Raw genomic sequence first — 26,066 nt, 5'->3', positions numbered from 1 at the left:
AAATCCGATGTCCACTGTGTCTCGGGTATTACAAACGTCTGATTGTGCACCTTGCCGTACGAAGCATGTTCTTCCACCTAAGCACAGTCAGTGAAGAGGATTCAAGAAATAATGTGGTAAACACAACTGTCTGGTTGAATGTATTACTGTCTACAAAACAAAGATGATGCAAAACCTGATTGGAGGAAAGTGATGGACTTTTACCTTGATTTGAGTAGCTACACAAGGCTGCCTTCACAGCTCTGACAGCATGGAAAGAGTCAGGATTGTACAACTTTCAGCATTGTAAAAGGTTTTCCCTTATCTGTACTGAACATGCAACAATGTCTCCAAGGGTATTCAACAAAATGTTGAGGTATTTCTTTAAGAAGAAAATAAAAAGGACTAGAGATTCCTCTAACCCCTTTTTACCTTGGCCAATAAACCTGACTCCTGAGTTCAATCCTTATGTGTCACCTTCTCCGTTTACCTAAATTTAGAATTAACCATTTTGCGTTGCAGTCACAGGTTGACATTATTTTAGATTAAAGGAACAAATAAACACATTTTGCCTCTTCACTTCACCTTTCTCGCCTTCAGGCTGCTGCATGCAGTCAGCGTGGCTGCCTGGGGTGAAGCGGAAAAAAATCAGCAGAGGAATGTAGGTTAGAGAACTCTCATTAGATATTCAGCGGAGTAATGCTCAGTCTACGGGCTGAGTTGGCACAAGCCAGCTCAAGTGGATTAGACTAACTGAGATTTGAAATGTTCTCTCTTGGATGTTTTCTGGAAAATGGGGAAGAGATTGAGCATTTCTTGTTCAGATGTACAACCATTCTTGGAGCCCATCCAACCCAACACCCATACTTTTAACTCATGATGGGAAAAAAGTAATGATTCCACCCAATCTTCCTCTTCCGGAAGCTTGTTTGTTTGATGGACAACTCTTGAACATGACTGAGATTAAGCAGCCTGGATTGGATGTACTGTACATATTTGTAGGCAGCACCTCCCCTGTGGGATTATGAACAGCCAGATTAACTGGAAGCTTCTTTTGAACACACTGGACTGAAAGAAAAGAGTCTTTGTGGGGAAACTGCATGCAAAATTCAACATGCACCACCGTTAGTAAGTCACACTTATGACCACAAATTAATCAAACACTATAATTACGCATAGCATTGCCCAATAAAAGACATAAATAAGACTTTAATTTCTTTGTGTGTGCTGTCTAAGTAAAGCCGATGAAGCCATTACAGGCTTAATCTTCTGTATTTTAAATAAAAAGAAAAATAACAATGTATTTCCCTAAGGGCAGCCCATCCAAAAATGCTCAGACAGCTCTAAATGCTTTGAGGCTCCGGCTGCACTGGAGTAAAGAAATGTGGGAATAAAGCTGCTCGGAGCAAGTGTGCTTTTTCAGCAAAGTTAAATCAGTCCACTGTGTGTCTAGGAGGCACACACTACAAACCCACTGACCTAGTAACACTGTACAAACTATGAAACCAGCTCCCATAATAACACAGCAATAAAAAGAAGTCGAGCAGCCACTTCAAAAGTGCACTAGACATACACAACCAGGCACCAGCTGGACAGATGTCAAAAGCTTTTATACTCTGGAACAAAGACACCTCACCTCTGACTGCCTCTGTATCACATAGTTTATTATATAGGAACCTGAAAGTGTGATTGTGTGAAGGTCGGATGTGCTACAGGTTTTCTGTTATTTATAGTTTTACTTTAATGTTGAGACTCATTATGTGAAATCTTCTAATAATATTAATCTCAGCAGTTTTCCTCAAAATGCTGCAAAGATATATTTTATGATTTAACAAGTGCAGATTTGAACCAGGGATTTAATGCAATGTGGTCAAAATGTCTCTTTTTGCTCTTTTGAAGTACAATAAGTTTAGATAATTGTCTGACACATTTTAAAAGTTTGGCCTAAAAACTGTAAAGTGAATTATTGATACACACGTCACATGAATTTAGTAGAAAGTGCTGAATCAAATTTGTCTTTGTAAAACTGACTATGGATGAGGGTGTTACCTTTCCAAAGTCTCGGACATCAAATAGGTCAAAGGCTTCAAATAAGTCACTTTTCTTCATCCCAAACACTTCAGAGCAAGATATGAGGAACGTCCGGATGTTCTTCAAGCACAGAAACTGGGGAGAAAAAAAACACACAGACAATTATCTTCATGTAGGGACAATCCTTTAATGCTGTTTTAATGAAAATAACAATTACAGTAACATTATCATGGATAACCAGAATTCGGGGCTGTGTGAAGATGAGCCACACACACACACAACAACAAAGTGAAAGTGAAAACTGAAAGTTTCACAACACAAAGTGAAACCACTAATCAGGTGCTCTTTGGGTGTCGCTTCCTATTAGGACCTGCATCTCAAGAGGAACAATAAACCCCAACAACAAGCAATGTGACTATGGGAATGGGAAATCGGTTCAGGGTTGGGTTCTGAGTAAACCTTGGGTCACTGCTCACATTAAATTGTCTTCTTCAAAACTTTTCTTATAGTTTTTAAACACTAAACAACTCAATTTACTTTTTCTAAGTACATTTATTAAGTGACAGCTAAAGCAGAATGTGAATATGGGGCAATTTACAGCAATGCAAAACTGCAGCAAGATTCATGAGAACAGATATGTTTCTGTTTATCAGCTCATCAAGGAGGTTCCTGTAATCACTCCACCGCCCCCCGGGGGCCCTGCTTGTCTGCAGAGGAAGTGCACGAACATGATGGTTTTGCACCAGTACCAGGCACAAACCCCTGAATAGTCACTGCTCTGGCGCAGTTGTTCACTTTCAGAGTCAAACTGAGCGTCTGCATCTTCTCTGGCTGCGTTAATAATCAAAAGTTTAGAAACTCTGCTGCTTAAAAATGTTAAAGGTTAAAGTGATCCATGCAGATACAACTGTTTACTGTCTTTTTGAGTTTTAAGAAAGCTATTAAGGCTTATTAAGGCCTCTAACACTGTTAACTGTTTAATCAGACATCCACAGTCGTTGGGTTTTCTATATAATTCAGACTGATTTGTTTTGCTTTTAAATTGGATCCGTTCCGTTTTTATTATTATGAAAAAAACAGCCGTGACTTATTTTCGTGTGAAAGTACTTAAGTGGTTTCCAAAAAGAGGTCTGGAGAGTTTTTACTCTCACACATCAGACGTCTCGGTAGGAAAAGTCTCAGCAGTTTAATCACTCAACTAATTACACGTCAGTCCAAGTCAAATTTTTAAGTTCTGTGATGGTTAGAAAATCACAACTACGTATGTTGAATAAACTTAAAATGAACACAACATACATATTTACTTTACTCACCATTACCATCAATTATCAGTTGTTCTCTTATTTTGTCTTTGAAAAGAAAAAAGTAAATTATGTAAGAATAGTCTGAAACCATGCTTATCTTTTTAATTTATCCATGATGCGTATATAAGAATTTTACTAGCCATGTTTTAATTTGCAGCAAGGCCTCAGGTTTATTTTATAATGCGCCGTCTTCCTCCACTTCATTACCTCCATGTCTTTCTTTCCACTTCCAAGACTACAGGTCAGCAGAGCAGAGTGAAAGGACTCTTTCAAATCAGGAGCCCACTGACACACATGCTTTTCTCGACCATTGTGAAAAGGCCGTAGTGAAGTGGCCTACAGCTGCAGGCTACGATTATCCATTGGACATTATTTTCTGTGTGCTTTCGTCGTCTGTTTAGGAAATAAAAGAAAAATGGACGCCCGCCTAGAGAGCACACACAGAGTACGGCACAACAAAATACAAGCTAGAAAACTACAGCTAGCCATATGAAGTCCACTAATAAATTATTAGACCTATTTCAGTGAGAGGTTTTGTTTTGTACATGCTTTCTATTATTGTCTTTTTAAATTAATCTTTGCTTTGACAAACCAGTGTATGGAATCCTTTAATTTAAGGTCTGACTATGATACATGTGTCATATGCACCATAATTTTAGGCAGGCTTGATAAAGATCTTAAAACCTCCAATGTTGCCTGAATGACGTACATACACAGGAAGAATGACTTACTACATTAATATCTTTAGTGACTATTTGGAAACCACAAAATATTTTAGCTGACTTGTTTGGCACATCAGGAGATGCAGTTCACATCTTGAGGTTATTATAGCTTTTTTTACTTGACTTTAATCTAACCTGTGATTCTACGTGATTATTTATGAGCAACAATCTTTGCCAAGATGGTAGAAAATGTTTCTTTAAAAAGAAAATTGTCTTTTCTGTCTCTAACTACATGCGTTAGGGTTCAAACTCAGCTGCAAGCAAACTACAAGCTGCTGCACAAACAGTAACTAATGGGTGGATCAAAGGCAGGATTTTATCAGGCCTCTCCAGTGGTATCACGGAACGAATGATGGGTATAGAGGTCAAATCTTAGACCATTTGTTTTGGTTTTAGAGGCTGAGGGATGTTTACCACTCTCTCATTCATTATAAAACATATTGAAGAAACACAAAACAAGTGGGTTGGTGCTAATAACCATATATATATGACCAGGCTAGTTAAGATCTAGCCACATTACATAATAACCTCCAATCTGTCAGTCTGACATGAAATGGTGCCAAAGAAAAAAGGATGGCCCTATGTCCTCATGTGCCGGACTTGGCTATGACAGCGTGTTGCATAGGAAATAACCAAAAGACTGACAAGTTACTGGTTTATTTTGAAATCATGGAATAACCTAAGGGAACAGAAACGCTTCTGAAACCTGTACCACAATTACTGCTGTTGCCTGCAGGTGTTTGAACCATGCAAGTGTTGATGAAATGTCAGCATGGACTCTACTATTACCTGCAGCCATGTGTTTAGACACCTGCTTTATTTTTATCCTTTCTCACTTTTGAAAAGCATCTTCCTCCTTAGTCTACCTCCTAACTATTTCATGCACACCTAACTTACATTTTACAGTCTGCATAAGCATAGCAATGACATAACATCTGCATGGGCCTAGTCACTTCACTCTGGAGGCCTGTTTATGCTAAAATCACCTTTAAATGACTATTACACCAAATAATGTTTGGTGTCATATTTCTAATCCTACACCTACACCCAACATTTCTCCTTGTTACAATCAAAAGTTAGTTTGGAGTTTAAAACAGAACAAAAATGCAGATCCGTGTACCTGGGACATCTGTGGCCTGAGATTGATCTCCTTCAGGTTGATGGTATGAGGTCTCAGGTTGTTCAGCAGCTGGCACAGCAGCACCCCGTCCCGCAGGGTTTGCGCCAAGTCGAACACCTGCGCCGCGTCCGCAGTTACCCGGTGGTTCGCTGGCAGCACGTTGCAGCTGATCAGCCACATCGCACATTGCCTCCAGTATTCCATGTTGAAGGTGTTGAAAACAGCGGTTCAGTGCCAAATGGAAAAAAAGTTTGTCCCTATCTTGAACCCGCGCACTGCATGACAGGAGCCGCACTCAGCTGCGTCCGCTCTCCTCGCCAAACTCCAACATCGCCACTGGAGGACAGAGGAAAGCTGCAGCAGCTTATGATCGCTGCTCAGCTGGGACTGGCTGCCGTGAAACCCCCCTCTGTGTGAACTTCCCCTTCCTTCTTCTGTGATATTTCCTCAGAGGTGGTCGCAGCTCTCGTGAATTATTAAACAAATATGAACAAAACCAATTTCGAAACAGGAGCGCGTTTCCCTCACAAGCCACAGCCACTGGTGCGTAAGGACGGGGAACGTATCAAACTCCTAAAGGGAAGAATGTGCTCACAGCCATGAGCAGGGTGCAACACAAAACCTAAACAACCAAGCACTCAAGTAGATGGGTAAAATAAAATGATTCAATATGGAAGGCAAGTAAGTGTGCTCGTTGGTGTGAAGACACACTCACCTTCCTCAAGGTGTCTGACACACTGAGCTCAGCCCACCACCTTGTAACTCCACACACCTGTGTTGAGTGAACCAGAACCTAAATGCAAAGACAAATCAGACCACTAGGGGTAGTTGAGACCAAATGTGAATTATATAACCTGGAGATCCAGAGTTCATACACTGTCTCTACCCTGTGGTGACTTTAATGTTTCTGACATCTAAAAGGTGTTGAATCAGTCTCATTTGTGGTCATTTCTGAGGTTGTTTGTCATGACAGGCGTTTCCTATATAAAACCTTTGAGTTGGACATAATTTTTAAACTTTTTTATGACGCTCCAGGTGTTTGCTGCAAATAAAACTTCACGTCATTTGATCTACAAGGCCACAACTTATAGCTTATTTATTTTATACAGTACATGACAAATAAATGTGTAGATTATTCTTCAGTCTAAAAAACGACAAGATTGTAAAAAGTCATGTTTCCAGTATCTATATTAAAATGCACCTTAAAACATGTATGACCAACAAACCAAATATATTCAGTTTATAATAATAATAATAATAATAATAATAAATGTTTGTAGTAAGACAAAAATAGCAAATCCTTATATTTGAGCTGTAACCATTGTTGCAGGTTGACTGGTGACTATGATCTGTTTTTTTTTTTTTATGTATGCATAAAAACTGTTCTCTGTGTTGCAATACAGTCATAAGTACAAGCGCAAGATTCAAGGGATGTGATAGAGAGAGAGAAGTACATTCTCAAGCCGTGGGATTTACTGTAGATCACTGTCATTAAGCCCATGACATAAACACAGGAAGGAAGCTGACGGATCTTGTCCTGTTTTACCACGAGTGAGGGAGCCAGATGTTTCTGCCGACACTGATCGCCCTCAGGAGCTTATATAACAGTACATAGGTTAAGCAGCAAAATTTGCTTATATCAAATGCTGATGACTTAGATACAGAGAACTTTAACATTACAATGCAAATAACAGCACCCATGCTGTCTGCACTCTCATATAAATCAACAATACCAAGGAAAACAGTCCACTTTGATAATGGTCAGTCTACAAGTCAAACACCATGTGAAACAGACGCCTGGTCCGATTTCCATGCAGTAAATTCCAGGTAATGTAATTTTTGAAGAAAATAATCACATCGCTTGTCCCACCAGGGATCAAACCTCACCACACCGTCATCTTTTGCCAGCATCTGTGTGTTCCAACCAAGATCTTCATCACATTTAATAACAACAAACCATGGTTTTCAGCTGTGCAAAACAAAATGCATACAGACCAGGTGAAAGAATCCAGTACAACACTGACAAACGACATCTTAGCAGCTAAGAGAAGCTAATCTGATCCTGCCGTGCAGAGAGGCCTACAGGATATTACCAACTATAGGAAACCATTCCCCCAGGCCTGCAGGATATTACCAACTATAGGAAACCATTCCCCCAGGCTACGGAGAACTATCAACTAGCTGAAGAGCTGAATGCCTTCATCTGCAGGTATGACAGTATCCCACAAAAGCCCAGTGTCGGCTTAACCCATCCACATCCCACAGGCACCTCCCCACTGATCCCCACTGGCACTAAGAATCTTTGAAAAGGGTTTGTGCCATCTCTTTCAGAGGCAAAAGCCCAAGAAGGCCCCAGGGCCAGACTGAGTGTCTGGTCTGTGTCTCAAAATTTGTGCTGAACATTTGGCACCCATCTTTACACAGATCTTCAAATAATGTGAGGACACAGACTTCAAAACAGTCTTCAAAACTTCAGGCTGGTAGCCCTGACCTCTGTAGTCATGAGGTCCTTTAAGGCACTGGTGCAGAGCCACCAGACCCACTGTTGGATCTGCGCTACATCCTTCACTACCTGGACTCCCATGCAATAATCCTGCTTGTGGACTTCAACTCAACATTCAATACAATAAATCCTGAAATCTTCTGGACCAACTCATCCAACTCACTGTGTCTGCTTCTACCTGTCGGTGGATCATCAACTTCCTGAATGACAGAAAATTTCAACACTGGAAAAAAATCACTGCACCACCAGCAGAGGTGCCTCACTGCTCTACAATGCTGCCATGTATATTTTTAATATCATTTTTAATTAGGTTTCTACTAACATGCACGTCCCTCAATAGTGAGGTTTTAGAATATAAAACCTGTACATTTAGAACAGAGACTGAGGAACGGCGGATCTCTAGGGCTCCCAGCTGTTCCATGTAGTGAAACAAAAGATAAAGCAATGCGACATGTATTTAGAGCTGCACTGATCAACATTTCAGTGTTAATAATGGATCAAATGATGACGTGTAATGTGGAAGTGTTGCTTGTACTAAAAAAAAAACCCACACAAATATCACCTGACGGGGCAGTTCTTTATCTGCTCTACCTTTAACTCAAGCTGCCGTTAGATCGATTACTTTCTACTTCAGATATATATTGTAGATAGAAAATATAATAAATATTGATGAAGCTGTTATTATGGATTAACCGCCCCGTAGACGACATTGTTTGCAGCTTAGAGCACAATAGTGAAATCAACTATTAATATTTTCTTCTTTAAAAAGTTTCATTCATTCATTGGTGTTTATCTTCCAACACTTTCCTTTTTGTAGCTTCTAACTCATTTCTGAATAGAAGAAATTCAGTGAATGCTGATGGTTTTTCAACCACTAATCAACTCATTTTGAAACTGTATATGAATTGAACCCAACGAGAACAGTTTTGCACATAATGATCTGTGAAGTGAAATCCTGACTATAGTTGCACATTTATTTGTGCATCAATAAATGACTAACATCAAGTGCAACTGTGCTTAAAATACGTGTTGTTTTTATCTTTATTTCAGTCACTTCACTACACTTTGGAGCATGTATGTACATATTTATTATTGAGAAAAGCACTTAGAAGTGGCACTTCTACTTGTGTGTAGTACCTTAGCAGCCTTTTGCACCTCTGGTTTAACTGCAGATTGCAGCTGCATTAAGAAAAAGCACATTTGCATCAGTGTTTGCATTTTGAAACCCCGTGTTGTCCTCTGCAAACTTCCGGATGATAAAAAACGAAGCGAGCACGACACCGGAAATGGAAGCGCATAAAAAAAAAACAAGAAGCTGAACCGTCAAAACATAAAGAGCAGTGGACGCTGCGTGAATGCAGCCTGCTGCTTGTTGCATACTCTGCCCCTCACTAAAAGCTTTATGCACGCATTCCTAATGCCGTGTGTTTTCTGTCAGAGACTTCCTAGCCGAGGCACTTAGCTCGTTTGCTAAGTAGCGAAGGGGAGAAAATAAATCTGCAATAAAGATTAGGACTAAACTAAGAAGTACGCCTCGTCCGGCCTTCGAGCAGAGGTAACGCTAGCTGTGCTAGTTAGCCACCACAGGCAGTGCTAGCTCGCTGTTTGACAAGCAGCTGTGTGGTTATTTTATTGGTATAATGTGTTAGCTTCACTCCTGCTAGCTAGCATTAGCTCACGTTAATAACAGTGGTCGACTTCAGAGCGCTGTGCGCTGTTAAACTAAAGCAAACCCAGGTATTAGACAGGCCCGTGTGCTGCTAGCTATCAAGCGAGTTAGTTTGTTTATGTCGTTGCGTGCTGTGGTAGATAGGTGGCCAGATTAGCCTGGTGGTAGTTTACAAGCTACGGGGCTAACAGGTAACTTATACCCCAGAACAAGCATCGCTGCGTCGGTAGCTGTCACCTGCACAGCCAGTTGAAGCGATGGTGTCGGATTAGTTTTGTATACAGGTGATCTTGTTCCGTTTAAACACATGTCAGCTTGGTTAACACGCAACTTGTATGCTGTGTTTGTGTGTGACGCTTTAAGGTTGTCCCTCGGGTCGACGCAGGACACAAGGACACAGAATGGCTGACGGCAAATCCACTGTTCTTAACGGTACAGGATCAGTACGAGGACATAGCTGACTGTTTATACGGACAGCTGACAGCTAATCAGTCGACGTGTTTGTTTTGGTTTTACTAGGTGGCTCTGAAGAGAAGGAACCTGCAGAAGAGAGACCAAAGGACGGAGACGCCTGTGGGAGCAAAGATGAACAAAAACAATCTTCTGAAGAGGGTAAAGCCACTTTTTTTAAAGTTTAGCAGCTCATTAAAAAGACATGCATTGCTAATTTTGTTTAGTAAGATAGAAACTTTATTTGAGGGTATGTTGTCAGTCATATTTAGTTTTATTTATGTAGCTCTTTTTGTTCAAAATGACAATTAAAAGTTGCTGACATCTGCATAGAAACTTTAAAAATGTCTAAGGAAAATGTGCAGCAGTTTCCCACCTCTCGTTAAATATCTGAGTGAGACAGTGATATCTTAACCTTATTCTCTTTGGCTGTGGTTTTCCCTATTTCAGTACCTCCCACAGAGACAGGAGAGCCATCTGGAGACAAGCCTATGCCAGATGCAGAAGGAGAGACGGCAGCAAACAGAGAGGGAGAGGAGGAAGAAGACACTGACAGCATGGATGGCAGCGGCCTCTACTCCCTGACTGAGGATGGTGAGAGAGAGACTGAGGGTGGCAGACAAGAGAGGGCAAAGGACAAAGATGGTGGGAAAAGAGCAGCTAGAAAGAGGAATAGGCCTGGTGACGACAACAATCACTCTTCCAGCTCCGATGAGGATGATGATGATGACGACGAAGAAGAAGAACAGAAAGAAGATGACGACGATGAGACTATGGAGGCTTGGCTGGGAGCAGAACTCCGTGACCTCCGTGGCCCTACATGGCGGGCCGTACCCTCACTGCGATCCAGGGAGATCGGCAGGAACTCGCACCAGTTTGTAAGGCGCGTGTGTGGAGCCCGAGGCCTCGTGCAGAGGCTGGAGCTCCAGGGCCGCCTGGAGAGGCACACAGGCTGCGTCAACACGTTGCATTTCAACCCCTCTGGCACACGTTTGGCATCAGGCAGCGATGACCTGCGAGTGGTGATCTGGGACTGGGCTATTCGTCGCGCTGAGCTGGAGTTTGACAGCGGCCACAAGAGCAATGTGTTTCAGGTAAGGGAAAATAGTAGGTCTGCGAGTTTCACTTACTTATTACGGAGTCTTTCATTTGCTTTCACTACAGTGTGTTTTCAATTAGTTAAGTTATTAATTATTAAGAAATTAATGAATAATTCTTTACCTTTTGAGAGTATAAAACATGGTTAAAGACCCAAAATCGATTAGTGGTAAGAGGAATTACGTCAAAAGCAAATTTTAGATTTAACAATGAAGGCTAATAATTCTTATGTAATCGATACTAAATTATAAAACTTTCAACATAAGGGAGTAGACACATTGAAGTGTCTAGTCAATGTTTATCAATATCAGAAACTCACAATGAGTGTTCACCCTTCCCCCCTGGCCTTAATGTAAACAGGCAAAGTTCCTGCCGCACAGTGGTGACTCCACTTTGGCCATGTGTGCTCGAGATGGTCAAATCAGAGTAGCTGAGCTCTCAGCCACACAGCGCTGCAAGAACACCAAGCGGGTAGCACAACATAAAGGGGCAGCGCACAAGGTCAGTGTTTGTACTGATTGTAAATAGTTTAAGAGTGATGGTTAAGCACGAATAAGTGTTAAATCTGTTTTTGTTCCAGCTGGCCCTTGAGCCAGATTCACCCTGCTCCTTTCTGTCCGCTGGTGAGGATGCTGTGGTGTTTGGTATTGACCTGCGTTTAGACCGTCCCGCCAAGTGAGTGATACTATTGTTTGGGTTTAAATAAATGTTAGTCTGCTCAGAAATTGGATTTTCAGCAGAATTTCTAATCTAACTGACTTTTGCCGTGGGTGGGCAAAGGATCAGAAGCTCCAGCACAGTATACTGATACTGCTGGAATTTATGTTGAGGCAGTCAGAGGTATTGATACAGCCATAGTTAAGAACATAGTTTGTAGTGTTGCAAATATCCTGTTTTTCACTCATTGTTGAACAACCACTTTTACACCTGTTCCTCTTTTTTGCCATGTGAGGACTTTTCTATTTGCTGTAGTTAACACCTGCTTTTTCTTTGTGTCAGTAAACTGGTGGTTGTGAAGGAGGGTGATAAAAAAGTCGGGCTGTACACCATTTATGTCAACCCGGCAAAGACACACCACTTTGCTGTCGGTGGAAGAGATCAGTATGTGAGGTATGAAGCAGCTTGTTGTTTTAATGCTGATTATTTAACCAGCAATAATTTGATTATATAGTTTAATATAATTTAGTCTTTTCTCACTTTTTCTTCTTGCTCTCTTTAGGATCTATGACCAGAGGAAGATTAATGAGAATGATAACAATGGTGTACTGAAAAAGTTTTGTCCTTCACATCTGGTATCCAGTGAGTCCAAAACCAACATAACCTGCCTTGTGTACAGTCATGATGGCACAGGTAAAGTACTTGGAGGGTTGCACAATATACAAGTGTCTTCCTATAAAGAGTATCGTGCATTTTTTCCAATCTGAAGCACAGCAGAAAGAGACATCGGATGGCTTAAATCCAGCGAGTACAGAAATAATTGAATATTCCCATGATGATGATATTATGAACAAGTTTTGGAAATATTTATTAGAAATAATGAGGCCCACGCTTGCTTGAGTCATTGCCCTTAAAAATATTGAACTTTTTCCCTTCGTAGTCCTGATGCAACTGCAAAGCAATATGAGGGACAGTCAAACAGAATTAGGTCTACGCTCAGTGAATAAAGGATCAGTGTGCTCGCATCTTTGCAGAACACTAGGAAGGTCAAGTTTGGCAACAGTAACACTGGTTTATAAGTAGAGATTTTTACTGAGATCAACACATTGGCTAAGTTTGTCTAAATCATCTCTGTGTGGTTAAAACCGTCTGCTGTGTTTATGGCATTAAAAGTAGTTCAACTAACTGCTGTTTACTCTTTTCTTGTGTCTAGAGCTCCTGGCCAGTTACAATGACGAGGACATCTACCTGTTTGACTCCAACCACAGTGACGGTGCTGACTATCGGAGGAGATACAAGGGACACCGCAATAATGCCACAGGTATTAAATTCAGTCTCCAAATAATTTATTACAGTTTGAAATCTGTGACATTTTCTACCTATAACCACAATCATCTCACGTGAATTTACAGTTGGCTGACCATTACTCTAACAATATGATCCCCTCGGCTCATTACATCTTTCTCACAGTGAAGGGGGTGAACTTCTACGGGCCATGCAGTGAGTTTGTGGTCAGTGGGAGTGACTGCGGACATATCTACCTGTGGGACAAGTATTCTGCCCGTGTCGTCCAGTTCATGGAAGGAGACAGGGGAGGAGTGGTGAGTCAGGGAGAGAAAGTAAAGATTTGTCTGTTTCTGGTGCTACAGATATTCGCCCCAAGATAATTCTGTGTAAAATTTTCCTTTAACTTCATAGTTATGTCAGTTTACTTTGCTTTTGCTTTCTGCTCTGACCTATCACAGGTCAATTGCCTGGAGCCTCATCCCCATCTGCCAGGTATGGCCACCAGTGGGCTGGATCATGACATCAAACTGTGGGCACCCACAGCTGAAAGCCCCACAGGACTCAAGGGTCTTAAAGAGGTATCCCATTCTGTTTTATTCCATTCATTTTCTTTTATAGCTGATAACAGTTTTATGACACAGTGTTGTAAGGATAGGTTTTTGTGCTCGATGCACTGTTATCGCTACAATCACATGAGTAATAGTGAGTAAGCTGCGATTTCCTCTGCTACAAAAAGAAAGGGTATTACAGTCATTGTTTCACATGCATGCTCCTGTTTCCCACATTAACACTTCTAATTAAGGATGTGTCATGTTTGCCCAGGTGATGAAGAAAAACAAGCGGGAGCGTGATGAAGACAGCGTGCGCCACGGCGACCAGTACGACACCCAGCTGCTGTGGTTTTTGATGAGACACATGAGGAACAGACGACCCGCCAGGGTGAGCTAACAAGCGCTACAGCAAACCTAGGAAACCTAAATTATGATTTTGGGTGTGAACATGAAAAGACATAGACATTTACCACACATCATATCTAAATAGTATGTTGGACTCGGACTTAAATCACTGTTTGAATCCCAAAACCACAAGGAGGCTCTTATTGGTTACAGGTGACCAAATTGCATTTATGGGGGTACATGTAATATATTTCTGACACAAAATACATGTGTTGGGCTCATCTATACCAAAGTAAAGCCATGTTTAATTGTTGGTTAATACTGTTAAATTTCAACGGTTGTATTTTCCTAAATTCTTTTTCCTCTTTGTTTTGTTCCAGAGACAAACCCGCGAGGGTGCAGATCAAGACACAGACGAGTCCTGGAGCTCACCAGATTCTTCTGATGAAGAGGAAGGAGGTCCAGACCACGTTCAGTGCATGTCCTCCTGAGCCGCACGCACGCACGCATGCACACACACACACACACACGCGCGCATGCACACACACACACACACACACACACACACACACACAAACACACACACACACACAGATATACACACACTTTATTGCCCTTGAATCAGTGCACATAGGCAAGCACTATTGACACACTGGCACACTCAAACACTGATGAGCCACAGACTTGGGGTGTTTTTTTTTTCTACATACATTTTCACACAGATAATTACATATATTTACTTAAACATACTGTTGAAGCAGAGTGAACGAGATGCTTACCGCCTGGTTTTTCCAGCTGTTATGAGTGTGCAGATGACAACTACAGACTACATACACTCTTCCAGAATCCTGATTTCTTTTTTTTTGAGAATGTATGAAGAGGTTTAGTGAGTGCTTACATCCCTATAAACCACTTGGAGGTCCCTGCTTGTCCGTACATGTCTATGATCTGCCTAGCCCCAGAACAATGTACTGTTGTGTATGGCAACAAGCACCTCCTCTTAAGACACCCTGTTGAAAACTATACATCACCAGCACACAAGCCCCCCCCTCCGATCGCACACCTCTTGCTCTCAAGTTAGTTTTTTTGTGAAGAGGGGTTCAGCAGGAAGGAAGGCTGTAAACTCATCCCCTAAATGTGACTTCCTTTAACGTTAATCTTCAGGAGGGAAACCCCAGTGGCCCTCACTGTGTCACCCCAGCTTCAAACTGATTTCTGGCCCTGAGCTTTGAGCAGTTAGCTTTATCACACGTTTGCACCCGGAGGACTACTAAATCCTTAACATGCTGCATTACCCTATGTGCTGCCCTCAGCTACCCCCCACCTCCCTTTATATCACCCTTCCCCACTCACTACTGAGTGCATCTTGAATCAGGGATGCTTTAGTTTGAAACAGACAAAATGTGCACTGAGTGATTCATTTTTTTTTGTTTTCCCGTTCTGGGGAGGGAAGAGCTGTTATTGTATCACTCATTAGAAAATTCAGTGAATTTCATGTAATTTGTATTATTTTTTTTGAGTGAGGGCATATTTTGCACTTCTTGACTGAGGTAGAGGAGGTTTTCTTTGCTTCCACCAGCTTTTCCTCCTCCTCCTTCCTCTTCTTCCCCCCTCACTCTGCATCCTGACACCCATCTTTGACAGGAAGTCTTCTCAGTGAACATGAATCGGTGAGGTAGATGGTGTTCAGCATGTGCATGGGAAATAAGGACTAATTTTGGACTGTCTGTTGGGGAACTGTCATTTTAAAGAGCCAGCGCCGACCTGGATCATTCACAGATGTTACACTGCCTATGAGCCAGTAGACATTGGAGTAATGAAGGACTCCACTTGATTGTGTGACTCTAGAAAATCTTTGAGTCACATCAAGTGCGAATTGACGTTTTTCAACATTTAAACCAGGTCGGGTGTTTACAGCCGGTTCACCACATGTGAGAAAGCTTCTGTCTCTGCTACATTAACATTGGCTCAAAAGGAAGGACAAGGGGAGGGAGGGGGGGGCAGCAGGGTCAATATGCTTGCCAGTCATTTGTTGTGTGAGAGCGATAAAGTCCAGCTTTTCTCATTTTCTATGAGAACTCTAGTTAGTTGAATTTATATGTACATATATAAATATATATTAAATCTGTAAAAAAAAAAAAAAAAAAAAGCAAATGCTGTTTGACTTCAAAAAAGAGAAAATGACATTGTTTGATTGGTATTACTGCAGAGGTTTATATTCTATATGAGGACAAACTACTTTTAAAATCCAGATAAAAAAAACGTTGACTCGAGTCACCATTTTTGTTTCATTCATTTTTTTTTTCCTTTTCTGAATGATATCTGTCTGTCATGAACAGAATTAATGTCATTTTGAGTATAAAGCATTTGATTCTTGTACGAGAAGAACAGTATTTCCTTTCTAGATCCTAATCCATCATTTGAGACCGATATATTCAGAATTTTCCCACTGGCTATTTTTAGCATCTTGTATACATATTAAGGCTTTTGATGATATTTTTTTTCCACCACTGCCTAATATTGCAATCTACCAGTTCAGTTGGAAATATGTACAATTCGTGCAATAAACAGAAAGACAGTGCTCTTGATCCTTTACAGTCTCATTGTCTTGTATTTAATTGTATGAATTTATTTACGAGGCCACAAAGGTTAATCTTTATGTGGAGGTTTTCACTTTGTCACTGGTTTAACAGGCAGGGTTGCTCAACATGGTTTTCTGAATGTCACTAGATTGCCAGTATTTTGAACAGGCACTCTTTCACCTCCATGTTGTGATGAAAGTCAGTGATAGTGTAACATTTCCTAACTTAACTTCATGTTCAGGTCAAGTAACAAAAAAGCAAAACAAAGAGAATAGTTTGTGTTAGCCTGTGCTCATGTTCACTACCTAAGTTGGTAAGTTGGCTTTCTATTAAAACATATTATAGTCCCCAAGCCCAAACTGAAATAACTGGTGACATAACTGGTCTTTTTCAGATGTTGGAATGCTCACGCAGAGCCACTAAAAACTATATCCAACCAGAAAGTACTGTGTCATAGTTAAAACTGAACCTGATGTATTAAAGTATCAAAACTCTTAGTACCAAAGGATGATAAACTGTGACAACGTGCACTGAATGTCACTTTTAACCGAGAAGGAACGCATGTGGAACATCCTTAAACACAGTTACACTGATGTCCTGGTTGGGATTAATAATCCACTGTGAAAAGTGGATATTGATTTAAATTCCAGTGTTGGTGCAGTCCTATTCATGTTCCTGAGCTGTCAGTTTAACTCGTATCCCTCAATTTTAACATTAAGAAATTATCATTTATTTAAGACAATGAAACTGACTTTTCCTAAATGATTAAGTAAAATGAATGTTTGCTTTAAAAGGTGCTGGTTTATAAGGCATTAAAACAAATGTAAGCCAGGGCAAAGACAGTTTGTCATGTCACAGAGAGAAAGGTTTAAAGAGAATAATGAATTATGTTTAGCTGCTTCAGCCTCGGGTCACAGCATTCTGCATGTTTACTCAACTGTCACTGTGACATTTTTGACAAGTTAAAATATCACGTGAAAAATACTGATTGCATTAATGGATGTTATGGAGCAGACAAACTTCCCTTCTTCCTCCTGGCTGTTTACAGTGTGCATGGGAAGACATCCATCCACAAAAGGTGCCAATCTGAAAATGTAACACCCAGCAAAGCATATGGATACTTCATAATAGTTTGTGTCATACTGTGATTTCCAAATATTTTTAGATACATTTAATAATTTTGTACCTGAAGCACATCAGGCTTGTTTAATCCCTATGACCTGTTTTTTCAAAACTACTTATTTCAGCTGAGAAATTATAAAAAACCCAACAAATGATCTTTATCATGTTTTTTTTATTCAACAGGTATCTAAGTGGGAATTCAAACTTCACCTCAATCTGGCAAACAGTTTACATGTGCATGGAGGTGTCTGATTTGTAAAGCTGAATAGGTTGTATTTATCTAGCTAGAGAGCCTCAGCTGATGTGTACAGCTGCAAACCAGTTCTCCTGGCTGGTATCTAGACCAAAACTAGATCGATGAAAACACATCTTTTAGAACCCAATCACACACTCCGGCTGGCTACTTCGACCACTTAGACTTTATCTTTCACTCATCTCACTTGATACCAAATGTTCTGAAAACAACGATGTAATTCAGGAGGACAGCAAATAAAGTTCAAAGACAGAATACATACAAAATATAGTACAAATAGCCCTTCACAACTCATTCCAGTCAACCAAAGTCAAATATAACACTGAGATAGAAAAGAAAAAGTGAAATTAACTTATTTTGAAATGAGTTGTTTTCACAACAAAGGAGGTGACAGTCTTTTCCTGCTCTGACCAACATAGTGCAGACTGTCAGTCATGCACAGTCTGTCACGACACAGTGCAGATATAAATATTAAAAAGAGGCTTTCACGTGTTGCATCATCTGAGATGATGTGTTAACACAAAAGCACAAATCACACTGATAAGAATGTGAAGGCACGGGAGCAGAGGGTCAGGTGTGTTATTCCTTGTATTCCAAGAAGTGCTGCAGTCGTTTCCGGTGCTCTGCAGACAGCTGAACCGCCCTGAGGATAAAAAAAGATATAGATACAAAATAATAATAGTAGGATTCATTTCTTTTTAAATTTTAGAAGGTAATTTTTGATGACAGGCCTTACTTCAGGTGATCTCCAAATGTGGCCGTTATCCTGTAGATGGCAGTCTTGAGTGTGGCCCTAAGAGCAAAGCGTAGTGTTTTGTAAGAAGAGTCTCCCATGCTGATGGTCGACTTGATGGGTTTACTGGAGGCATGAGGCAACTTGAAGTGCCGGTCTACCGCCTGCAGATAGGGAGGACACAACTGCTGTCAGCTGAAAGAGACTAGGAACTCCAAATAATAGAAACGATCTGTAATTGAATACTGTAAACACAAAACTTCCTCTTAACAGATAGTTCAAAGCCTCGTCAAATTTAATTTGTACCGTCTAGACTTCATGCCTACACTCCGTGTAATTCTTTTTGTCTTTGTTTGTTTTTAAGGTACAAAGTTCAATTTCTCATTTACCACAGGCTGGTTTTCTAGGCCAAGTCACACACTCAGTACACTAAGGAGAACGAGGCAGTGAAATGTGATAACTAGGAATAGATACGAGAAGATAACATGTACACGTCATACATACTCTACCTGTGCATGTCAAGTCTGTATGTGCACTCATGATAGTCACAATAAACCAGTTTACCTCTTGTAGGACCAGCATGCAACTGAGAATGCTGGGTAAAGTAGTCTGTACAACCCCAAAGTGGTCTTCTGAGAAGGAAGCTTGAACAAGGTAAGACAGCCCTGGATGGAGGGACAATGGACAAACTAATCAATATTTGGGATTGATTCGTTCGTCTGCATAAAATGAAAATAAAATCCAGCTTGTCTTACCTTCTAAAGCCCAGATGTGCGCCTGACTGTCAGCAAACAGAGCCTGACTGGAGGCCTCTGGAAGCTGCAAGACAATATTAGCTTGGAGGGGTTCTCTTTGCAATTGACAAATAGAGATTTAGACCAACAACAAAAATAGCATGTTTTACTTGGACATTTTTAGTGACACTTCACAACAACATGCGTGATTAGAGGAAGACACATTACTCAGAAAGGCAAGCAGATTAATGAAACTAGTTTCCACTTAAAAGAAATCTATATTCAAGCCTGATATTTAATTCTAATAAACTTGTCAGTAGCTCAACATTTAATGAGTACGTATAACACTGGTGTAAAGGTACCAGACCTTTGAGGCACATGTGTTACAAGACTCCTTAATTCAAGCTTTCAAGGTAATTAGTATAGTTCATTGTAACAATTAGATGAATGGAAAAGGGAGGTTCATTAGTAAAGCATACATGATTAAACCCACAAGGAAAGAGTTAAATTAGTGATGCCTACAGGCTGATGTTAGATTTGTTTACGCTAAATGTCAGAGCATGCAGGGAGCCCTAGTGTTTAGAAGTGTGAGGGAAATATCATGCAAGTGTGACACACCCTTACCTTGTTAAATAAATACATAATCAGCACCCTCTTTGCCAAGAAATTTTTAACCTGAATGGGACAATAAAGTGTTAACTTGTTATGGAATCAGATGAGCTAATGAACAATGGCTCATGACACTTTGGAAACAGAGATATGCTGCATCTAATTTTGAGAAAAAAAAAAACACTAACAACAACAGTAGATCAAGTACATTATGACCGGGCTCCAGATCAAACACGATTTTTCAAACAATTGCTTAGAACTTTATACTAATTTTAATTGGAGTCATCTCATTTAATTTCGGAGACTGGTGTGATTTAATTGTTAATAAGATTTTTTAAAAAGGGAGTTTTTCCATTGTCACACCTCATTATTATTCATCATACTACCCCAGAGTAAAGAAAATAATAAAATAAAATAAGTGTGGCAGGTTTTATACCTGAAGCACTAGGCTGGGCAGACTAACAAATGTCTTATTGGTCAACTCTGTACCTGTTCTTTTCTGTTGTGGAGGAACTGAGCCAAGACACTCGGTTTGGATGTCTCCTGCTTGGGACTGGGAACCGAGGCAGGGGAGGGCACAGGGCTGCCATTGACCTGTGAATCTGTATCAAATCGACAGAGGCCAAAATCACAAATAGGAAACAGCTGTAAAGGAAGTTGGATAAAGTTGAATTCTCAGATATCTATTATTCATCCATCTCCCACAAATCTTATGTTAAAACCCCATCCCACTGACAAGTTGACTGTCAATAACTGATATAATCTGATTAGTTGAATCATGTAATGTCCTGTCATCTCCATGAGCCACCTCTTACCCGTGGAAGTGGACCAGAGTTTTGGTCCTCTCCTCATGATATGTGGGCTCTGCACTGTGCCATGCCACGGTGAGCAGTCTACTGGAGCTGTGAGGCGCCTCAGAGCTGGAGATGCAAAGGGGCTGTCCAGGTCAGGAGTGAATGGTGCCGTTAGGGGGCTCTGTGGGCCTCCAACAATGGAGCGGGCAAACACTGAAGCTGGAGTTTTCATCAGCAAAGTAGGCCTTGGGCTCATCAGATCCTCTGTACCTGAGGTTACTTAAAAAAAAAAGTAAATGACAGAAAGAATAAGCAGTTATTTTAATATAAAATACAAAATGTAATTAAATACATTCAACATTATTGATGACACATCTTCACTAACATGAATCAGTGCAATATACTGTAGCAGCATACCTGATGTTTCAGATGACGTCTTTCTTTCACTCCCAGTAGACAGTGATTTGGCCCTGCCGTTGGTCGCTACAGTGTCATGGTAGGCTACAAGTCTCTGAGTCAGATCAGTCATCAGAGACAGACACTCCTTACTGATGGCGTTCCAGTTATGAGGATGACCACCTGGTAAACACAGTGAAAGGATGCAGTCTTTTTGTTATATGCTGCTTTAAAATATAATATCAATATGTGAAATGTGCCAAGATGTATTTTATGCATGAAAAATAACAGTACTAGCTTTTACTATGTTTTATGTAGACAAAATAAAATTACAAACCTGGCTGACTCAGACTGAAGACCTCACAGCGTCGTGATGGGGAGTGTTGAGACAGCAGAGCCAAGTCCTGCAGAGCTAAAAACTAATATATGGGAAAAATGCAATTTACATTACACACACAAAAAAAAATAAAATAAAATGAGTAGGCGCATGAAACAAGAGTAAATCTCTGTGTTTTACCTACCTTTAATATCATTGGCTGTTTGTCTGTGAGAACTTTAGAAATACACTGATGGGCATCTTCAGTAAAAGATGATTGTACAGGGAAACTGTAAGCCTACAAAAAAATATGTTACATAACATATTACCAAGATTCTCATGTATACATTTCAAATGATTACTATTGGTAAGTAAGTATTATAAGTAAGTAGTATATATAAAATCTACTTTTATCTAGTATTTTGTGATAGGCATTGAAAGAAAGGACAGCACTGCCCTCTAGTGTCTAAATAATCAAATGTTTACATTTGCTTTAACCTGGTTTACATTTGCTTTAACCTGGTCAAGTAAAATAGCATCACATATTATTACAAAATAAATCAAGTGAGAATGCATGTTTTACAATAGCAGACAAAGACAAATATTCTACCCTAATGTTAATTTTACTACTGTATTTTAAAACAGCAACATAAAATCTTTATGGGTTTTAATACATACAAATATTCTCTATTTGTATTTTGTACAAACCTCAGTGATAAAGATCCTAAACAGCTGCAGAGTGATGTACCATGTGAAGAGCTGGAAGGTGGCACTGATCCACAGGTGGTAGAGCAGGGAGAGGTCCAGCAGTCCAGCTACACTGTCAAGAGGCTGGGCAGTGCTGAAGATGGAGACCACACACAAATGCGAAAATACTTTACATTGGCCCACAGGTCAAAACATTAGGCATTTTAATTAATTACATACCAATCAAGAAACTACACTGACCTGTTCAAATGAAGATTCAGTGTTTTACACACCCATGCTTTTGGAATGTATCCTGTTAATATTGAATTAAAATATTTTATTGATTCACAAACATGACTAAAGTAACATAAAAAGCAGAGTTTTGTTTGTAACTCTGACTTACCTAAAAAGAAATAAACCACAATGTAATTTCTGATTGAATAAAGTGCTTGAGTGGCGCTGCACTTCACCACCAAAGGCAGGGATCCTTTGAAGCGGAGGTATTTGTATTGCTGGGGAAAGAGGTCAATATGTACATGTAAGCTCACAATATTCAGCTAAGGTGGTGATATGTAAACATTACATCCATTCAACCAAAAGTAAAAAAGAATTAATAAAACAAAGTGTATCAAAAATTCGCATGACATACCTGAACAGTGTGGAAAGAAACATAGTTCATGTTGTAGATCACACCAAGCAGACTGTGAGAGAATCCAACAAAAGCTCCAGCCAGCAGAAGGATGAGGTGAAACTCGTTTAAACACATCTGAGGAGAACTGTCAGCGTTGAAAACACATGGAGGCTGTCAGACAAAAGCTGAGGCACGTAAAGCTCAACATGATTTTTTTTATTTTTGTAGTTGCTTACCCATCACTCTGTGTGCACGTGTAGCAAAGTGTTTCATATCTGCCCCCAATGGTGATAGCACAACACCAAGCCACGATTATTCCCATGATACAGTGGACCAGGGAATTGACAAACTGACGAGGATGGAGCAGCTGACCCAACAGGGCAATTTTTGAGCATGCAATAGCTGGGATGACTAAACAGAGAAAAGTAGTAGGAAAAAATTCAACCATCTTAATAAATGTCCCAAATATTTTTTTATATTAATTAGTTTTAATATTATTATTATTTTCATTCACTAATGACAATGTATCAAATTTCCAGTTTCAATTTCAGTTTGAATCAAATGCAGTACTGTGTAAACAATGTTATACACTCACTGGACACTTCATGTCCAGCAAGTGTAAATATTTATGGGAAAGGTGCTACATTGGATCACCGTTGTACATATTAAAATGTACAGTCAGTGTACACTGTAGATGTACTTCCTGTTAGCTATTCTGTTTATGGCTGAACTGGTGAGCTGATCTCATTTCTATTAGCATCAATCACAAGACAACAAGGCATCTTTCAAATGAAAGTCAACAAGGAATAACTATAATATGCACAAGGACATATCAAATCTAGGCACTCACCTGTATAATACTCTAAGTTCAGAAACCCAATCATGAGGATCACTCCACACAGCAGGATGAAGGAGAAGATGGCACTTGCACTTGTTAGTAGGGACAAGCATTCTGCATGTAAAAAGAAATCAACTCTTACACACAACTTAACACAGCTCTTTAGTAAATCTCAAAAAGGATGTGGTGACTGACCTGATATTGTCTGAATGGGGTGAAGAAGGCTGAATCTGCTGAGGATTACAAAAACTGCTGTGATGGGTAGCAACAACAGGACAGCCCAAGCGTTACTGGCTGCAGCTCTCCAGCAAATCACCTGCAATAGGGCAGAAAGTCCTTACTATAGACAGATCAGCTGACCTTAATATTAGCCATAATAAGTGTTTTGCACAAGTCTCAACATGTTATAAAATGATAAATCTGGCGATTACAACAGCCTTACTGGGATCCAAACAATTACACTGCTTCTCTTTAAAAAGCTGCTAGAACATTGTCTAATCCCAATATCTGTAAACCTGAAAAGGAAAGATTCAACTGCGATATGTTTAAACACATTGGTCAGTCTATTCCTCTGCTATCTCTATTATTGAGAATCACTTTGTTTACATAAAAATGCCAGCTCGTTGTCTTAATAGTAATATGCAATCATTTAAAAGTTAAGATTATGACTTTATGTCATTTATATTTCAGATTTCTTCTCCGTTGCTTAAATGTCTTTTTGCTTTACATATTAAACGTACATTTGAGGGGAATCTGTAATTGTTGTAATTCATACAAATGTGTAATGAATAAATTTAATGAGTATATGACCTATGCATATAGTGTTGCAGTGTAAATGCAATTTGGTAATATAAAACTGTACAAACCCGGAACCCTTTAGGAGTAAGAATGTATCTATATATCTTAGGACAGCCTTTGAAAATTATTGTGAATGCTGTCTTGCTTTATCTTAGGTTTATTACTTTTCTGGATAATTATCTTGTGCGTATGTCGACATTAACTAACAGACTCGTATTTTACGTTACTCTACGTTAGCTAAACTGTACACAAATGTTTTCAAAACCATAAATAAATACATTTTAAAAAAAAGTTGTATAACAACATTAATATACAAAAATCGATTTTTTGTAGTATCTCTTGCGTTATCTCTTGTTAGACTTAAAGTTAAAATAAATAATCTGTTTGCTAAACTCACATATACTAGCATAAACAGACAGGCTAGTTAGTTAGCACGCTAGCAACGGCTAAACACTTGTTCTTTTGTGAATGAGGCTATTTCAAAAGGACAAAAGCCTCACCTTGCGAACAAACCAACACCTTTGCTCTGTAGAAAACATGTTCTTTGAATAAACAGAGAGCCACAAAATGCTAATAAAAGCTCCAGCTCTTCTCCTGTCAAACTATTTTCCACTCAGTTTCCCATATCGCGCCACATGCATTCAAAGGACCTCTGAAGGACCCGGGTGATAGTTGTCCGTCTTCCTGCCTGACATTTCGCCACTTTAAATCTACCTGTTGAACTAAAACGACACTGTTCTAAGAATTAAGGGAACACCTAAACATCCCAATAAAACACAAATTAGTTACACTTGTATCAGGGATATTAGACTGTGAATTAGTTTTACCTGTATTACTATAATTATAGTGACACCAGGTGCAATAGAGACAAAAGCAGAGCAAACCTTAATAAGGAAATGACGCTCTCCTTATCCTTCTCTCTGATCAAGTTATGTGTTTTGCTTGTGTCCTTGTCACTAGCATGAGCCGATCAAGTTGCACGGGTAGTCCAGTTATTCCAAGAAGGTGCATCCGTATGTGTAATCACAAGAAGGTTTTCCACGTCTCCCAGCACAGTCTCAAGAGTGTGGAAAAGATGACAGGTGACTGGCCAAATTCACCAGGTGATCAACACAAACACTGGATAGAGGAAGGCTAACAGCTCAGTAAGATTGTGCGATTCTGCTCCTTTATGCAAGAGGAGGCAGGAGGAACACTGCGAGAGCCCTGCAAAATGGCCTTCAGTAGGCTACTGGTGTGAGTGTTTCTACACATAAGGACCCAACACCTTTGAATACGATTTGTGCTCACAGCCCAGGCCATGCAGCTCACCTGGCATTCACCAGAGACCACCAGGATTCTCTTCACCGATGAGAGCAGGTTCAGACCGAGCAAATGTGACAGTTGTCTGGAGATGCCATGGTGGTTTGCTGTCATGTGGTGATCTGGGGAGGCATAGCCTTTAAAGGATGCACAGACCTCTGTGTCGTAGCCAATAGTATCCTGGCTGCTGTGAGGTAATGAGACAAAATCCTCAGAGTGACTGTCAGACCTTATGCTGGTGCAGTGGAGCCTGGGCTCCTTCTGGTGCAGGACAATGTCTGACCTCATGTGGCCAGAGTGGCAGTGCAGTGGGAGTACATACTGGCATGCAGGTGACATAACATTATGAGCTGCTACTGAAATGTTTGCAAGTTGGATAAGGTCTAATTTACATATGTTGATTTTGAATACAGCTCTGCATTTCAACTTGAGAATTTATCAATATCTGATATGTTTTTTAAATGTTGGTTTTATTTTTGTTCAGCAGTGTAGTTAGATTGAACGATTGGTCAAATGCTCTTAAGAAAAAACATGAAAAACTAAGTTCTAACTAGA

General features: G+C 40.0%; 3 protein-coding genes across 4 annotated transcripts in view; 1 reads left to right on the top strand and 2 right to left on the bottom strand.

Moving 5' to 3' along the window:
* The window catches only part of LOC113171721 (guanine nucleotide exchange factor VAV3-like), a 42,071-nt gene extending 36,308 nt beyond the window's left edge, over positions 1-5,763 (bottom strand). For both annotated transcript variants that reach the window (XM_026374315.1, XM_026374316.1), the window contains exons 1-2: positions 5,157-5,763; positions 2,029-2,145 (exon numbers count right to left, since the gene is read on the bottom strand). In XM_026374315.1, the coding sequence (XP_026230100.1) occupies positions 2,029-2,145; positions 5,157-5,360 (321 nt within the window). In that variant the 5' untranslated portion in view covers positions 5,361-5,763. The remainder of the gene's footprint in view (positions 1-2,028; positions 2,146-5,156) is intronic.
* A 3,209-nt stretch (positions 5,764-8,972) lies between these two features.
* Positions 8,973-16,304, top strand: dcaf8 (DDB1 and CUL4 associated factor 8). The gene is made up of 13 exons (XM_026374581.2): positions 8,973-9,214; positions 9,692-9,760; positions 9,848-9,940; positions 10,229-10,872; positions 11,237-11,377; positions 11,457-11,551; positions 11,876-11,986; positions 12,096-12,226; positions 12,747-12,854; positions 13,004-13,134; positions 13,279-13,398; positions 13,643-13,759; positions 14,097-16,304. The coding sequence occupies exons 2-13, from the start codon at positions 9,730-9,732 to the stop codon at positions 14,205-14,207; spliced, it is 1,833 nt and encodes a 610-aa protein (XP_026230366.1). The 5' UTR covers positions 8,973-9,214; positions 9,692-9,729; the 3' UTR covers positions 14,208-16,304.
* Positions 16,305-17,575: 1,271 nt separating this feature from the next.
* On the bottom strand, positions 17,576-24,869 carry ndc1 (NDC1 transmembrane nucleoporin). Its single transcript, XM_026375399.2, has 18 exons — positions 24,710-24,869; positions 23,607-23,727; positions 23,424-23,525; positions 22,810-22,984; positions 22,592-22,718; positions 22,346-22,454; positions 22,204-22,255; positions 21,964-22,096; positions 21,461-21,553; positions 21,277-21,358; positions 20,961-21,122; positions 20,565-20,822; positions 20,239-20,351; positions 19,765-19,815; positions 19,162-19,225; positions 18,971-19,071; positions 18,410-18,570; positions 17,576-18,316 (listed from the first exon to the last, which is right to left on the bottom strand). The coding sequence occupies exons 1-18, from the start codon at positions 24,746-24,748 to the stop codon at positions 18,253-18,255; spliced, it is 2,007 nt and encodes a 668-aa protein (XP_026231184.1). The 5' UTR covers positions 24,749-24,869; the 3' UTR covers positions 17,576-18,252.
* Between the last annotated feature and the right edge of the window lie 1,197 nt (positions 24,870-26,066).

This window comes from Anabas testudineus, chromosome 17 (assembly GCF_900324465.2).
Source record: "Anabas testudineus chromosome 17, fAnaTes1.2, whole genome shotgun sequence".
NCBI lineage: Eukaryota > Metazoa > Chordata > Actinopteri > Anabantiformes > Anabantidae > Anabas > Anabas testudineus.
The sequence above is the reverse complement of the archived record's forward strand: the minus strand, read 5'-3'. Positions and strand labels throughout refer to the sequence as shown.